Source organism: Gossypium arboreum, chromosome 13, assembly GCF_025698485.1.
Source record: "Gossypium arboreum isolate Shixiya-1 chromosome 13, ASM2569848v2, whole genome shotgun sequence".
In the NCBI taxonomy this organism is placed as follows: domain Eukaryota; kingdom Viridiplantae; phylum Streptophyta; class Magnoliopsida; order Malvales; family Malvaceae; genus Gossypium; species Gossypium arboreum.
The window spans coordinates 122,604,960-122,620,842 of NC_069082.1; the positions used below are offsets into that span (position 1 = coordinate 122,604,960).

Genomic DNA, 15,883 nt, shown 5'->3' on the forward strand with positions numbered 1-15,883 from the left:
TATATATTATGTATATATTTTTAATGCCATTAGTTATATATTTCTTATGTATATATTCTTAAATACTATTATATATACATATATATATATTTTAAATACCATATTGTGTATATATTATTATTACAAATTATTACTATTGCTAGTATTATTATAACTATTATTATATTAGTGTATATTTTATGTACATATGTATATATATATATTTGTACATATCATTATTTTATATTATTGTTGTAGATTTTTATGTATATATTTTTTATGTACGTTTCCTAATATTTTCTTTTATTGTAGATATTATTATTATTATTATTACATACTTTTATTATATGCATATATATATATATGTATTTTATGTACATATTATTATTTTATATTATTATTACCAAATATATCATTTTTCCTATTTTATTATTAGTACATGATTTGTTTTTATTTTGTAAATATCATTATTATTGTTATTCTAATATTCTAGTATTCCATGTTAATATTTTTCATTAATGATATCATTTTTTTATGTCCTTTATCTATTTTAATTTCTCACTTTAGGAATATTTTTCTCATGTTTTAATTAATTTCAAAAATAAGGCAATGTACCGATTTAATATTAAGCCATCGATTTCATCGCTATGTTGGGTGAAATTAAGTGGCTTGTGTTAAAAAGCAGGACACCCTTTCTAAAAAATCGAAAACTAAAATTCTCATTTTTCAATCGGATCACGATTAAATATCATATTGAACTCGTATTTTTGAAAATCAAGTCAACACATGTTTATGAGATACCAATTTTGGGCGTCGCGAGGGTGCTAATACCTTCCTCACAGAATCGACTCGAACCCCAATTTTTCTCCGGACTTTCACGTAGACCTAAATTTGGCCTTCTTTTTGTTTTAAAATAATTTTATTAGGTGTCCGATCACACCTATAAAAAGGATCGGTGGCGACTCCTTTGTTAATAAAATCGAAAGTTGGTTTTCAAATGTTTAATAAATCGCCACAATTAGCGACCAAGCGAAACTAAAATTTTTTTTACGTCGCTACAATTTGGCGACTCCTTTGGGGACCCTTTTGAGAGTCGAGTCGAATTAAACTCGCGTTGTCAAAATTTTCAAAGTTCCTTGTTCAAATTAACATTTAGTCGTGATCTTCAAATTTTTGTTTTCAAAAAAATCATGGATTTTCATCGTGTTGTATATATTCTAACTTGTTTTATCCGGTTGTTTTTCACTTTAAATTTTTGTGATTTTAGTTTTGGTTTAGTTTTTAAATAAAAGCGTAAAGGTTTGCAAGTTTCTCCCCACACACCGTGCACATGCATTTTGTTGCATAACATGAGCTCTCTACCCGGCTCCGTCCGTTTAAGTGAAAGTAAACGCTACGCTTCGTGAGTTAACTCGTCCCTCGCACAAAGCTAGTGAATACTTTCGGGTTACATATGACTTATGCTTTCGTGAGTTAACTTGTCCTCCGCATAGGCATAAGTAAATGTAATCCTCGAATTGAACTCGTGAGCTGTGATAGGCTATGACCGAGGGCTCGTGCTAATCTTAGCAGATGATAGTACGGGCAACTCGAGTACCTATCTAGAACCAAAACCGCATATAATGAACCATACGAGCCACCTAACTAGAGCCATGCCGAACCTTTGTCCGTTTAGTAGTCCCCAAAATAAGTGTACGGGAGGAATGCCTCTTGCCTTTTGCATTTTCACTTTCTATATAAGAGGATTGGGTCTGTTTAATAAACTAGGTAGGATAGTTCGATTTGTTGAAGTTCTCTATGTTTTTCTGCCTGTATTAAATTACTAATCAAGTTTGTTTGTCTTTGTTTTATTATTTTTCATCATGCATTATAGGTATCATATTAGGAAGGTGTTGATTAAAAATTGGTTGCCAAAAACGGGTTTCTAATGGAGGAGTCAATTATACGAGTGACCGAAACTTGTGTAATACTCCTTTGATTAAAGAAATGCCTAAACAGGGGCTATCTTGAAATTAACACCAAATTTTTGCATATTCATTCATGACTGACATGCATTCATTCATGCATTCATTCATACATTGCATATCCCATACTCGGTCGCTGAAGATAAAATATATAATTCACAGTTGCGACACTCCAAGTCTGGAATCACGCCATTCTTATAGGACGCGCCAAAAAGCTAGAATTATGGAAGCCGAGTTCAATGAGAGAATTGAAAGGATGGAAAGGACCCAAAGAGGATTGCAAGAGCCTTAGACCGAGAATTAGAATGGGAGCCCATAATGTACCCTTCTTTGTCAAAAACATTTACATCTGCAGGAATGATATACCTCGGGCAAGATAATCCACGAAGCACGCTGTTATTAATTGAAAGGGGTTTTCAGAATGTCAGTATAAATGTCATTGACAAAGGAGATGATGCAATTAAAGATGTTTCAACGATACGCCTGGATTCGTTTTGAACAATTGGACTACTGTTGATCTCCTTGTAGTTCCTAAGTCTTCTCCAGAGTAATGCTCAATGTTAACACTCTTCTTTTTGTGTGTCCCTAAGTAATAGAGGGATTCTTTTGTAAGAGCTTATGATTTCCTCTTTATCATTTAAATGAATATTAATGAAGATGCATTTTGTCATGGTCTTTACATCCTCATTAACTTCATAATTTTTTTTTTCTCTTCTCATAGCCTGTCATTGCATATATCTCACATCATACCATGCTTGTTGGTCCCAATACTTTGATTCTCTTCTATAGTTCCCTTTTTCATTCAACTTTCAGGTGCTCAGATGTCAACAGCATGAACAAACCCGTTACGAGTCCTGAAATCGATTTTGAGAAGGCTGATTGTTTAGGAGAATTCGAAGTCGAAGAAAATGCTGAAGACTATGTCTCGTCTCCTGATTTGCTAAGAATGGTAGAACAAGAGGATAAACAGATTTTGCCTCATCAAGAATCCGTTGAAACAATAAATCTGGGAACTGAAGAAAGGAAGCAAGAAGTGAAGATTGGGACTTCTATTTCAGGAGGCACCAGGCATAATTTGATTGCTTTGCTCCGCGAATACAAAGATGTATTCGTATGGTCGTATCAAGACATGCCAGGATTGGATGAAGATGTAGCGGTCCATAAGCTCCCATTAAAGCCAGAATGCAAGCCTATTCAACAAAAGCTAAGACGGATGAGGCCTGAGATGTTGTTGAAGATAAAAGAGGAAGTCAAGAAGCAATTTGATGCTGGCTTCCTACAAGCCTCTAAATATCCAGAATGAGTGGCTAACATAGTCCCGGTACCAAAGAAAGACGGTAAAGTACAAATGTGCATGGATTATCGTGACCTAAATCGAGCAAGTCCTAAAGATAATTTTCCCTTACCACACATTGATACGTTGGTGGATAACACAGCAAAACATTCATTGTTTTCTTTCATGGACGGATTCTCGGGTATAATCGGATCAAGATGGCCCCGAGGATATGGAAAAACTACCTTCGTAACAATGTGGGGAACATTCTACTACAAGGTGATGCCATTTGGGTTAAAGAATGCTGGGGCAACATATCAGGGGGCTATGGTGACGTTATTCCATGACATGATGCATAAAGAAATAGAGGTCTACGTCGATGATATGATTGCTAAGTCCCGAGGGGAAGAAGAGCATGTAGCGAACCTGAAGAAGTTGTTCGACAGACTGAGAAAGTTTCAGCTAAAGCTCAATCCGTCCAAATGTACGTTTGGGGCTACCTCAGGAAAATTGCTTGGCTTCATTTTCAGCGAGAGAGGCATCGAAGTTGATTCAGATAAAATAAAAGCCATTCAAGAGTTACCGCCCCCGCACACGCAAAAGGAAGTCAGAGGATTTTTAGGGAGATTAAACTACATCGCCCGATTCATCGCTCAACTTACCAACCAATGCAACCCAATCTTTCGGCTTCTTCGAAAACATAACCCGGGAGAATGGAATGAGGAATGCCAGGTGGCCTTTGATAAGATAAAACAATATTTGTCTAATCCTCCAGTACTAGTACCGCCAACTCCGGGAAGACCATTAATTTTGTATCTGACAGTGTTCGAAAATTCAATAGGTTGCGTACTGGGGCAACATGACGAGTCAGGAAAGAAAGAAAAAGCGATATACTACCTCAGTAAAAAGTTCACTGAATATGAGGCAAAGTATTCATCCATTGAAAAATATTGTTGCACTCTGGTTTGGGTAGCTCGGAGACTCAGGCAATACATGTTGTATCATACGACATGGTTAATTTCAAAGCTAGATCCAATAAAGTATATGATGGAATCACCTGCACTCTCAGGAAGAATGGCACGGTGGCAGATCTTACTATCAGAGTACGACATCATCTATGTGAGTCAAAAGTCAATAAAAGGAAGCGCAATAGCTGACTTTTTGGCGACCCGAACAATGGATGAATATGAGCTATTGAGATTTGAATTCCCGGATGAAAATTTGATGTGCATTACAGAAAAAGAATGTGAGTCACCAAAAGATAAGTCATGGAAGATGAGCTTTGATGGTGCATCAAACGCATTGGGGCATGGGGTTGGAGCAGTCTTAGTATCACCAAAAGAGAACCATTACCCACTCACTGCCAGGTTGAACTTCTTCTGTACTAATAACATAGCGGAATATGAGGCATGTATCATGGGACTTCGTGCAGCTATTGAACGAAATGTCAAAACTTTAGAGGTATACGGAGACTCAACCTTGGTGATTTACCAAATCCGTGGAGATTGGGAAGTGAGAGACTCGAAACTGGTTAAATACAGTGACTTAGTGGTAGAATTGATTAAAGAATTCGAAGAAATAACTTTTAATTACTTCCCACGAAGAAAACCGGTTAGTGATGCCACAGCCACGTTGGCTTCAATGTTCAAAGCGAGCGAGCGAAATAATGCCTCTTCAAATGAGCATATCTGAAGTCCCTGCCCATTGTTTCAGCATTGAAAAGGAGCCAGACGGACGGCCATGGTTCCATGATATCTTAGAATATATCAAGAATCAAAGGTATCCCGAACAAGCGAATGAGAACGATAAAAGAACAATTAGAAGAATGGCAGCAGGATTTGTTCTTGATGGGGACATCCTGTACAAAAGAGGAAAAGATCAAGTGCTCTTGAGATGCGTAGATGCTGTTGAGGCTAGAAAAATACTTGAAGACGTCCATGAGGGAATTTGCAGGACACATGCCAATGGTTTCAGTATGGCCAGAAAGACTATAAGACTCGGTTACTACTGGTTGACGATGGAAAGCGACTGCTTTAGTTTTGCCAGAAAGTGCCACAAATGTCAAATCTACGGCGATAAAATTCATGTAGCCCCTTCGCCCCTTCACGTCATGACTTCTCCGTGGCCTTTTTCTATGTGGGGCATGGATGTCATAGGGCCTACTTTCCCGAAAGCTTCTAATGGACATCGATTCATTTTTGTGGTCATTGATTACTTCACAAAATGGATAGAAGCCGCTTCATTTGCCAATGTGACCAAGACTGCAGTTTGCAGGTTTTTGAAAAAGGAAATCATTTGTCGATATGGTTTGCTTAAAAGAATCATTTCAGATAACGCCATGAATCTGAATAACAAGATGATGAAGGAAGTATGCGAGCAATTCCAAATAAAGCATCATAACTCCTCGCTCTATCGCCCAAAGATGAACAGGGCTGTGGAAGCAGCCAATAAAAATATTAAGAGGATCATTGGGAAAATGACTGAGACGTTTAAAGATTGGCACGAGAAGCTTCCATTTGCTTTGTTCGCATATCGCACATCTGTACGAACATCTACGGGAGCAACTCTTTTCTCTCTGGTTTATGGAATGGAAGCTGTGCTACCTATCGAGGTTAAAATCCCTTCTCTACGAGTCTTAATGGAATCAAAGTTAGAAGAAGCAGAATAGGTACAAGCTCGATATGATCAGCTGAACCTCATTGAAGAAAAGCGTCTCAGGGCAATTTGTCACAGGCAGATGTACCAAAAAAGAATGATCGCAGCCCATAACAGGAAGGTACGACCAAGAGAATTCCATGGGAGAACTCGTGCTGAGAAAAATTCTCCCAATACAAAAAGATCTGCGAGGGAAATGGGCACCAAACTGGGAAGGACCGTACGTCGTAAAGAAGGCATTCTCAGGAGAAGCTTTGATCCTTACGAGATGGATGGGAAAGAGTTGTCGAATCCATCAACTCGAGATCTTGTGAAGAAATATTATGCTTAAGATGAAAACCCGAAAAGGGCATCTTAAAAAAAAAAAAGGATCAAGGCGAAAACCGAAAAGGCGTTTTGATTAGTACAAAAGATTAGGATGAAAACCGAGAGGCGTCCTAATGAAACAAACTGGCGGTTGAGCGATAGGTCAAGCGGTGAGGCTCTGATATTTGAAGCATTTCGAAAACTCGAAATCTTCTACATGAAGAAGCCGCGCTCAAAAAGATTTTGATTGAGGAGCGAGGAAGAGTTCATGTGTTGAATATCTAGAGCATTTGTATCCATTGAATACGATCCTTTCTTTCTTTTTGACATTCTTTACTCTCATTGTTTAACTTGCTTTGTTTGCCACATTTGAAATAGATAAATATGAAATATCATTTTTGTCCCTATCTGACCTTTTTCATGCATCTCATTATGTGTTTATTTACATGATAAATGGTGAAATGACATACTCTAAATAAAAGAAATGTTAAGCATTACGGATGAAAATTTGATAAGCACAAGAGTCTCAAAGTAAGAACAAAGTTCAATCGAGGCGAAGAGTGATATCGAGAAGCGTCGATTACTCGTGAAGCTTGAAGGCGGTATAAGGCACGAAGAGAAAGTCGAGAATCAAAGCAATGAACACAGATCCTCAACAATCGTGGCTAAATGGACATCGACAAACATGCTTAAAGAGCACCTTTGCATAATCATGTAGGCATAAAATCATTTAAGACAAACATGTGCATATCATGATAAACATGGCATATCTGGTACTCAACGAGCAAGAAATCTTGAATGAGAGTCGACTGAATCAAAGGAAAAGACACTGAATTCTACCAAAGGATGGGTTTTGGTATTTTGATGTTTTAATTCATGCTTTTCAAGGAAAATCAACTCATATTGCGAGAGATGAGTTGAGCTTCAAGACACGTTGAGGTATTTTTAATTGTTGTTTTCAAAATCAACTCATATTGCGAGAAGTGAGTTGAGCCTCGGGCACGTTGAGGTATTTTAGTTTTAAATTGACTCATATTGCGAGAGGTGAGTTAAGCCTTTTAATTTTGTTTTTCAAAATCAACTCATATTGCTAGAGGTGAGTTGAGCCTCGAGCACTGTTGAGGTATTTTCAATTTTGTATTTTAATTTCAACTCATATTGCGAGAGTGAGTTGAGCCTCGTGACACGATGAGGTAATTTCAATTTCTGTTTGTCAAGAATCAACTCATATTGCGAGAGGTGGGTTGAACCTTTTAATTTCTACTTTTTCAAAATCAGCTCATGTTGCGAGAGGTGAGTTGAGCCTCAGGTCACGCCGAGGTATTTTCAATTTCTGTCTTCATTATTATGTTTTTGAAAGAATCAGCTCATATTGCGAGAGGTGAGTTGAGCCTCAGGTCACACCGAGGTATTTTCAATTTCTGTTTTCATTATTATGTTTTTGAAAGAATCAACTCGTATTGCGAGAGGCGAGTTGAGCCTCAGGTCACACGCTGAGGTATTTTCAATTCCGTTTTCAATTTCATCTTTCAAAAAAATCAACTCATATTGCGAGAGGTGAGTTGAGCCTCAGGACACGCTGAGGTAATTTCAATTTCTGTTGTCAAAAAAATCAACTCGTATTGCGAGTGGCGAGTTGAGCCTCAGGTCACACGCCGAGGTATTTTCAATTTCCGTTTTTCAATTTCTGCCTTTCAAAAAAATCAACTCATATTGCGAGAGGTGAGTTGAGCCTCAGGACACGCTGAGGTAATTTCAATTTCTGTTGTCAAAAAAGTCAACTCGTATTGCGAGAGGTGAGTTGAGCCTCAGATCACACGCCGAGGTATTTTCAATTTCCATTTTCAATTTCGCCTTTCAAAAAAATCAACTCATATTGCGAGAGGTGAGTTGAGCCTCGGGACGCTGTTGAGGTAATTTTAATTTCTGTTTTCAAAATTCAACTCATATTGCGAGAAATGAGTTGAGCCTCAAGACACGTTGAGGTATTTTCAATTTCTGTTTTCAAAAAAATCAACTTATATTGCGAGAGGTGAGTTGAGCCTTGGCTCACGCGCTGAGCTATTTTTAATTTCTATCTCTCAAAAAAATCAACTCATATTGCGAGAGGTGAGTTGAGCTTCAGATCACACACTGAGGTATTTTTTCAATTTATATTTTTCAAAAAAATCAACTCACATTGCGAGATGTGAGTTGAGCCTCGGGTCACATGTCGAGGTATTTTCAAAATCTGTTTTTCAAATTCTGTTTTCAAAAATCAACTCATATTGCGAGAAGTGAGTTGAGGCTTGGCTCAAGTGCTGAGCTATTTTCAATTTCTGTTTTTTTTTCAAAAAAATTCAACTCATATTGCGAGAGGTGAGTTGAGCTTTTTAATTTCTGCGAGAGTTGAGTTGAGTCTTTTAATTTCTTTTTCAAAATCAACTCATATTGCGAGAGGTGAGTTGAACCTCCAGATCACATATCGAGGTATTTTCAAAATCGCTTTTCAAGTTAAGTTTCAAAAATCAACTCATATTGCGAGAGGTGAGTTGAGCCTTGGCTCACGCGCTGAGCTATTTTCAATTTCTGTTTTTAATGTCTGTTTTTAGAGAGTCAATTCATATTGCGAAAAATGAGTTGAGCTCGGGATCACATGCCGAGTAGAGAATAAAGATTGAAGCGATTGAAGGCGCCGATTCTGTCTCCTTAAAGTTGCAGTGGAGTTGATCGAGGGCATCGAGATCTTGCCTTTTCGAGTCGCGAAGAGAAGACCAAAACCTTATCTCACTGAAGCGATAGAAGAGCATATTGAAGTTGTAGATCTTATCTTTCTGAAGTTACAGTGAAGTGGATCGAAGCCACAAATCTCATATCCTTGAAGTTACATTGGAATAGATTGAAGCTACAAGGCATATCTCCGAATTTGCAGTGGATTGAACCAAAGCTACAAGATGCGGTAGTGAAAGGGACTAACTAAATAAGAAGAGTTCCAAAGCAAGTCAAGACCTAGCAAGACCGGGCAAGTTTGGTCTTCTTGAAAGTCTTTGCTCTATTATCGTTGCACGACAATGAGCAAAGAGGGCACTATAAAGCCCAAATTGCCCGAACTGATTATATCAAAACCCAACCAAACCTCTAAACCCACTAAAACCCTTAACCCATGACCCATTTACATCTACCCAAACCCATTACAAAACCCAAATATTAAACCCAATTCAAAAGCCCATTAAGCCCCCAAAAAAACCTAACCCAAAAAAAAAGAAGAAAAAGAAAAACCTAACCCAAAAAAAAAAAGAAGAAAAAGAAAAACCTAACAAAAAAAACTAAAAAACCTAGTCACCTAACCACTTTCCCATTTGCCCCATTTTTCCTCCCATTTTCCTCCCATTGTCTACCACCACCACCTACAAAATAGAAAAAAAAATAGAAAATCATGTAAAGATGGCTATAAAAGCCATTCAAAAATCATGTAAAAGAGGAGGGGATTTTAGAAAGATTGAAAAGGAAAAACACAAAATCCTTCAAATTTTGAACACAAAAAAACATCAATAAAAGGTTGCATTTTTCTTTTTCCTCTTCTTTCGAATCTTTTTCTTTCTTTTTGTGTTGTTTTTTCTTTCTTTATATATACATATATTGTTAAAAATTTTTCCCGGCCACGCCCACGGTGGTGCTTAGCCACGACAATGACGAACGACGATCGACGGTGATCGGCCCCCTTGGCCGGATTTCCTTTCCCCCTCTCTTCTCTTTTCTTTCCCTTCTTTTTTTTAGGTATTTTATATATATTATGTATATATTTTTAATGCCATTAGTTATATATTTCTTATGTATATATTCTTAAATACTATTATATATACATATATATATATTTTAAATACCATATTGTGTATATATTATTATTACAAATTATTACTATTGCTAGTATTATTATAACTATTATTATATTAGTGTATATTTTATGTACATATGTATATATATATATTTGTACATATCATTATTTTATATTATTGTTGTAGATTTTTATGTATATATTTTTATGTACGTTTCCTAATATTTTCTTTTATTGTAGATATTATTATTATTATTACATACTTTTATTATATGCATATATATATATATGTATTTTTATGTACATATTATTATTTTATATTATTATTACCAAATATATCATTTTTCCTATTTTATTATTAGTACATGATTTGTTTTATTTTGTAAATATCATTATTATTGTTATTCTAATATTCTAGTATTCCATGTTAATATTTTTCATTAATGATATCATTTTTTTCGTCCTTTATCTATTTTAATTTCTCACTTTAGGAATATTTTTCTCATGTTTTAATTAATTTAAAAATAAGGCAATGTACCGATTTAATATTAAGCCATCGATTTCATCGCTATGTTGGGTGAAATTAAATGGCTTGTGTTAAAAAGCAGGACACCCTTTCTAAAAAATCGAAAACTAAAATTCTCATTTTCAATCGGATCACGATTAAATATCATATTGAACTCGTATTTTTGAAAATCAAGTCAACACATGTTTATGAGATACCAATTTTGGGCGTCGCGAGGTGCTAATACCTTCCTCAGCAGAATCGACTCGAACCCCAATTTTTCTCGGACTTTCACGTAGACCTAAATTTGGCCTTCTTTTTGTTTTAAAATAATTTTATTAGGTGTCCGATCACACCTATAAAAAAGGATCGGTGGCGACTCCCTTTGTTAATAAAATCGAAAGTTGGTTTTCAAATGTTTAATAAATCGCCACAATTAGCGACCAAGCGAAACTAAAATTTTTTTTTACGTCGCTACAATTATCACACCTTAACAAAATATGAATTCACAAACAAAATTGAAAAAAGACAACCTATCAAATTCTAAGACTAATATGTACCAATAGGAAATCATAGGGCTTTTTTACCAAATTAATCCCAAAAATTAAATATTTATAAGAATGACTCATGTCAGTAATTTTTAAAAATTATGAATAGATACCAACAATTTAAAAATAAGATTAAAAAATTATGAACAAATATCAATACAATCACGGAAAAAAAATTCTATTAACATAGGTGTCGCCACCATAGTGCTAACATAAAAAATATCGAAAAAATTAAACTGATTTTTTACGGTGTTGGCCACCTAGGCATTGGCACCTAATAAAAAAATATTTTTTCCTAGATAATACCTGCATTTTAGAAAATATAATTAAAAAAAATACATACAGAGATATTGATAATTACAGTATCTGACACTAAAAAAATATCTTTTTAAATCCCTAATAATCAGTAGCTAATGACAGAGGAATGATTAACTTGGGTACCGGCACCATCCTCCCTTATTCATTTCGGATCATTCTTGTTATTATGTTTGAAGATAAATCATTCTTATAAATATTTAATATTTTTGGATTAGTATCGTAAATGGCGAAATTGTAGTTGTCGCAGCAACCCTATTTATAGACTTAGCTTTGTTTTCCTTCAGGTGCGCCGGCCATGGACATGGTGTCCAAAGCCCAAAGGCAAAGAACGAATATTTAAAGAAAAACAAGATGCATTAATTGTAGTTGGAAGAGTCCGTCGGAAATGGATAATAGCAGAAGATGGAAACACTAAAAGTACTGCCCCACACCCACGACATATACATGATTTCCTGCCATTCTGCTACTAAAATAAATGGCTTTGAAAAATATTTCATAGTCCATCCTTTATTTTTTTAAAAATATTTATTATAAAAATTAATTATTATTATTGATAGTGAATATTTTAATTTTGATTTTAAATAAAGGAAAAAAAATTTATATTATATACATTCAAGGTTAAATTATAATTTTGATCTCTTTATTAAGTTAAAACTTAAAATTTAATCTTATCAACCATATCAAGTTCTTTCCTTAATGACGAATGGATCCGGTCTATTTATATGCAAAATTCTCTATTACAACCATGATTGTTATCGGACTAATGGATCCGGTCAATTGAATTAAGAACTAGTTAAGGTATTGATTCGAAGAACGATATCAGATCAATTGACTCGCGAGTTTAAATGAACTGGTTGAACATATTGAACATATTTTTTTTAAAAAAATATTTTAATAAATTTTAATATTTTATTTAACTGAACTATATGAACTGATGAATTAATCGAATTGACCACCAAACTGATTACGAAAACCTAGATTACAACAATTGTATAATTGTGTAACTCTTGTACACCATACCAACTATAATCAATCAATTACATTCAAGTTTAACTAATTAAGCTTCATATTGTAATACTCTAACATGGACTAACTAATGATCTTATAAATTTACGAATAGTAAAGGGATTATAACCGCAATTTGACCTTTTCTAAGAAAAACAAACCTTAGCCAAAGCCAACTAAATGACAATTGACAAATCATTGGTACCCTTTGTCTGTGGGGTAATCTTTTAGAATTTTACAATGTCTTATGCCATGTTGGAATATAATGTTTCCAATCATTCAACTTACACATGATCCATGAAACCATCAATGTTCCATAACCTAATCTTTATTTGTTGGAGGGATCACCTACTCTAATTATTGTACTTAGTTGTCTCTGTCCAAGTAGGAAAATGATAACATCAATACTAAATTTATTAATTTTTAATGGATGGAGTAATAAAGAGTTTAAATTTTATACATAAATGAAACATTATTCTCTAATTAAGAGTCTGATGTTATTCAACTCGAAGGTTCAAAATTTGGAAAACAAGATAGAATCAATGGTATAAATACAATGTGGATACAGTATTTCTTTTTCCTTCTTTGAAATGGACATTGCATAGAAATGGATAGATATAAAAATAGTAATACAATTTCTATTGGGTTTTTTTTTTTTTTTTTTGTTTTACTTTCTCTCTCTTTCTTTTAATCAAGTGGGAATCTCTAACATCAGCTTAACCATTGTTTTATTTAAATCAACTTTATATCAGATAAGACTGGTGGTTGAGTCATTTCATTTTTCTTTCTCTTGCCTTTTTCGTCAACATTACCGGCCAGCAAAATAAAACTTCTTTATTCTTTTTTGGTCTTTTTTTTTTCATTTCACATGTGACATGTTCTAATCTCTGCCCTTTGCTTCCCAGGTAGAGTTCAGGGTTTTTATTTTTTCTTGTTTTTGCCCATCTGGGTATTTCATAAATTTTCTATCTTGGCTTGGTTTTTAAGCACCTATTGGTCTTATATTGAATTTTCAATTGTAGACTTCCCTATTAAATTGATTGGTTTTAGATTAGGTTATCTGAATTTTCTTTTCAGATTTTTAATCGATGGTTTTAGAAGTAGATTATTGACTTTTGCTCACCCAGTTTTTCAATTTCCCCTTAACTTGTTCCTTTCTGCAGATTCATGAATAATCATTCTTTTCTCTTACATCTAGATGCTTTCAAGGCTTTTTGAAGTTTTGGGTTTTTGAAGGTTTTGTTAATTTATATATTGTTTTGTGAATTTGTCATCGGAATTCTTTTGTATAAACATACATTGTTAGGTGGTTAAATTGATGCACTAGAAGCTAAAACTCATTTCCCTGCTACCAATTTTTGATCTTTTTTAGTTACATCTTAATTGGTATTGAGAGTTGCATGTGTTCTTGCAAACTGTTTGGGGATGAAGTGGATAATTGTTAACCATGAAAGTTATGAAATTTGAAAGTGGGAGGAGGTCCCAGTTTCCTGTTTCATCAAGCTTGTGTGTTCCTGGTTCTGTTAACTTATGTTACGTTGGTTAATGTAGGTACTTAGGTAACTAAATCAAATTTTCATGCGTTAATAGATTGTCACTATCATCCAAAAGTAGTTGATTGATTGATGGGGTCCGAAGGGCCAGCAGCAGTAACCATCCATGTGACTGGTTTTAAGAAATTCCATGGAGTTTCAGAGAATCCAACTGAAACAATTGTCAGTAATTTAAAAGAGTATACAGAAAAGAAAGGTTTGCCAAAAGGTGTTATTCTTGGCAGCTGTAGCGTTCTTGAGACTGCAGGTCAGGGAGCACTCCCTCAACTATACCAGACATTGCAATCTGCCTTAACCGGCAAGGATTCTGAATCTTCTTGTTCTGGGAGAATTATTTGGGTTAGTTACTCACTTTCTATTGTGTAGCAATTGCTTATTTTCATACATTCATGTCAACTTCGTAGCTGCCTTGGTAATCTCTGTTTATGTTGTCGGAATTCTTTTATTATAGTGTAATGCGTAGTAATTTGTTTTAGCTTTGCATAAAGTAGGCTGAAGCCTTTTCTCTGGTACCTGATTAATGCATAAAAAGGATCTTTTGTTGTGATTACAACCCCCACATATTCATCTATTGCTAAAAGTAAAAAGGTTAAAATATCTGTAATGTGATTTGGTAATGTGCCAATACCTGATAAATCCATGGTAAAAATGCATGTTATGGGATTGGGATATATGATCAGCCAATCAGGTAGTCCAAGGTTGTCCGGTTCTTTCGGCCATCTTCTTTATACTTTCTTTGATATCTTAAATACATGAAATAAGCACTTTTGCAATAAGTGAGGCCAATTTTTATTCATTGTTTATTAGGGATTTCAACAGTTGTTATCTTAATTACTAGTCTTTGGTGAAATCCAACTCTTTGTCTGACAAATGAAGGCTCACATATCTTGGTCATTCTTACAATGTTTCTTCAGCTACATTTTGGAGTCAATAGTGGTGCAAGTAGATTTGCTGTTGAGCGTCAAGCTGCGAATGAAGCTACTTTCCGTTGCCCTGATGAGATGGGATGGAAACCTCAGGTTAGATATAATCCTTTTCCATTTTTATGGTACATGTGCAACTTGGCATGCCTCTTTTTTTTCAAACTTTCTTTCTTTTGTTAACATTTTCTATTGATTACAGAAAGTACCCATTATTCCTGCAGATGGTGGAATTTCACGTGTAAGAGAGGTAGTATTGTTTTCTTTAAGATATCATTTGCTGCTTAGCATGGTTAAATTACACCTATAATTTATTCTTTCATTTCTTACCTCCATTGTTAAAGAGTTTCCTTTGTTACCTCTGTGCAGACTTCTCTTCCTGTTGAGGAGATTACAAAGGCCTTAGCAAAGAAGGGATTTGAGGTGATGACCTCCGATGATGCAGGACGGTTTGTGTGCAATTATGTTTACTATCACTCCCTTCGCTTTGCCGAACAGAATGGGATCAAATCTCTCTTTGTCCATGTCCCTCTCTTCTTGACCATAGATGAGGAGACCCAAATGAAATTTGCCGCTTCCTTGTTGGTGGTACTCGCTTCTCTATGTCAGTAACATACTGCATCCACTCATCTTTATGTCCAGAAATTGATATGGTTGTACGGTTGTATGTGAGTGGTGGATGGAAGGATGCATGTTTGTTGAAAGTCTTTAATAAAAGGATAAGTGTATGTGAATGAATAAAAACTGTATTTCAGCACATACGCCTTATGTATTTCTTTTATTTCTCTAATGCTTCCTCTGCTGCATGGAAATTTCTTGAATCTTCATGTTAATATGTCAATAAATTCCTGTTTGCTTCTATTACCAGAATATTTACTTTTTCTTCTGACTTTTGAGTATCTCTTCTTGCATTTTTTCTTATCCCTAACTGTATTTTTGCTCTGTTATCATTCTAGCTAATCCTTAATTATCTGGTGGTCTGCTTTCCTTAAAGGCTTTTTATAAATAAGGTTGAACCATCTGTTGATGTAGTGCAGAAACTG

At 34.9% G+C, this 15,883-nt stretch overlaps 1 protein-coding gene across 2 annotated transcripts; it reads left to right on the forward strand.

Moving 5' to 3' along the window:
* Positions 1-12,961: 12,961 nt before the first annotated feature.
* On the forward strand, positions 12,962-15,710 carry LOC108464362 (uncharacterized). Of its 2 annotated transcripts, none has more exons than XM_017764633.2 (5): positions 12,962-13,272; positions 13,919-14,259; positions 14,835-14,939; positions 15,043-15,090; positions 15,210-15,710. In XM_017764633.2, the coding sequence occupies exons 2-5, from the start codon at positions 13,993-13,995 to the stop codon at positions 15,450-15,452; spliced, it is 663 nt and encodes a 220-aa protein (XP_017620122.1). In that variant the 5' UTR covers positions 12,962-13,272; positions 13,919-13,992; the 3' UTR covers positions 15,453-15,710. The 2 variants fall into 2 exon arrangements, with proteins under 2 accessions (XP_017620122.1, XP_017620125.1); XM_017764636.2 differs by having other exon boundaries at positions 13,043-13,272; positions 13,958-14,259.
* Positions 15,711-15,883: the final 173 nt, after the last annotated feature.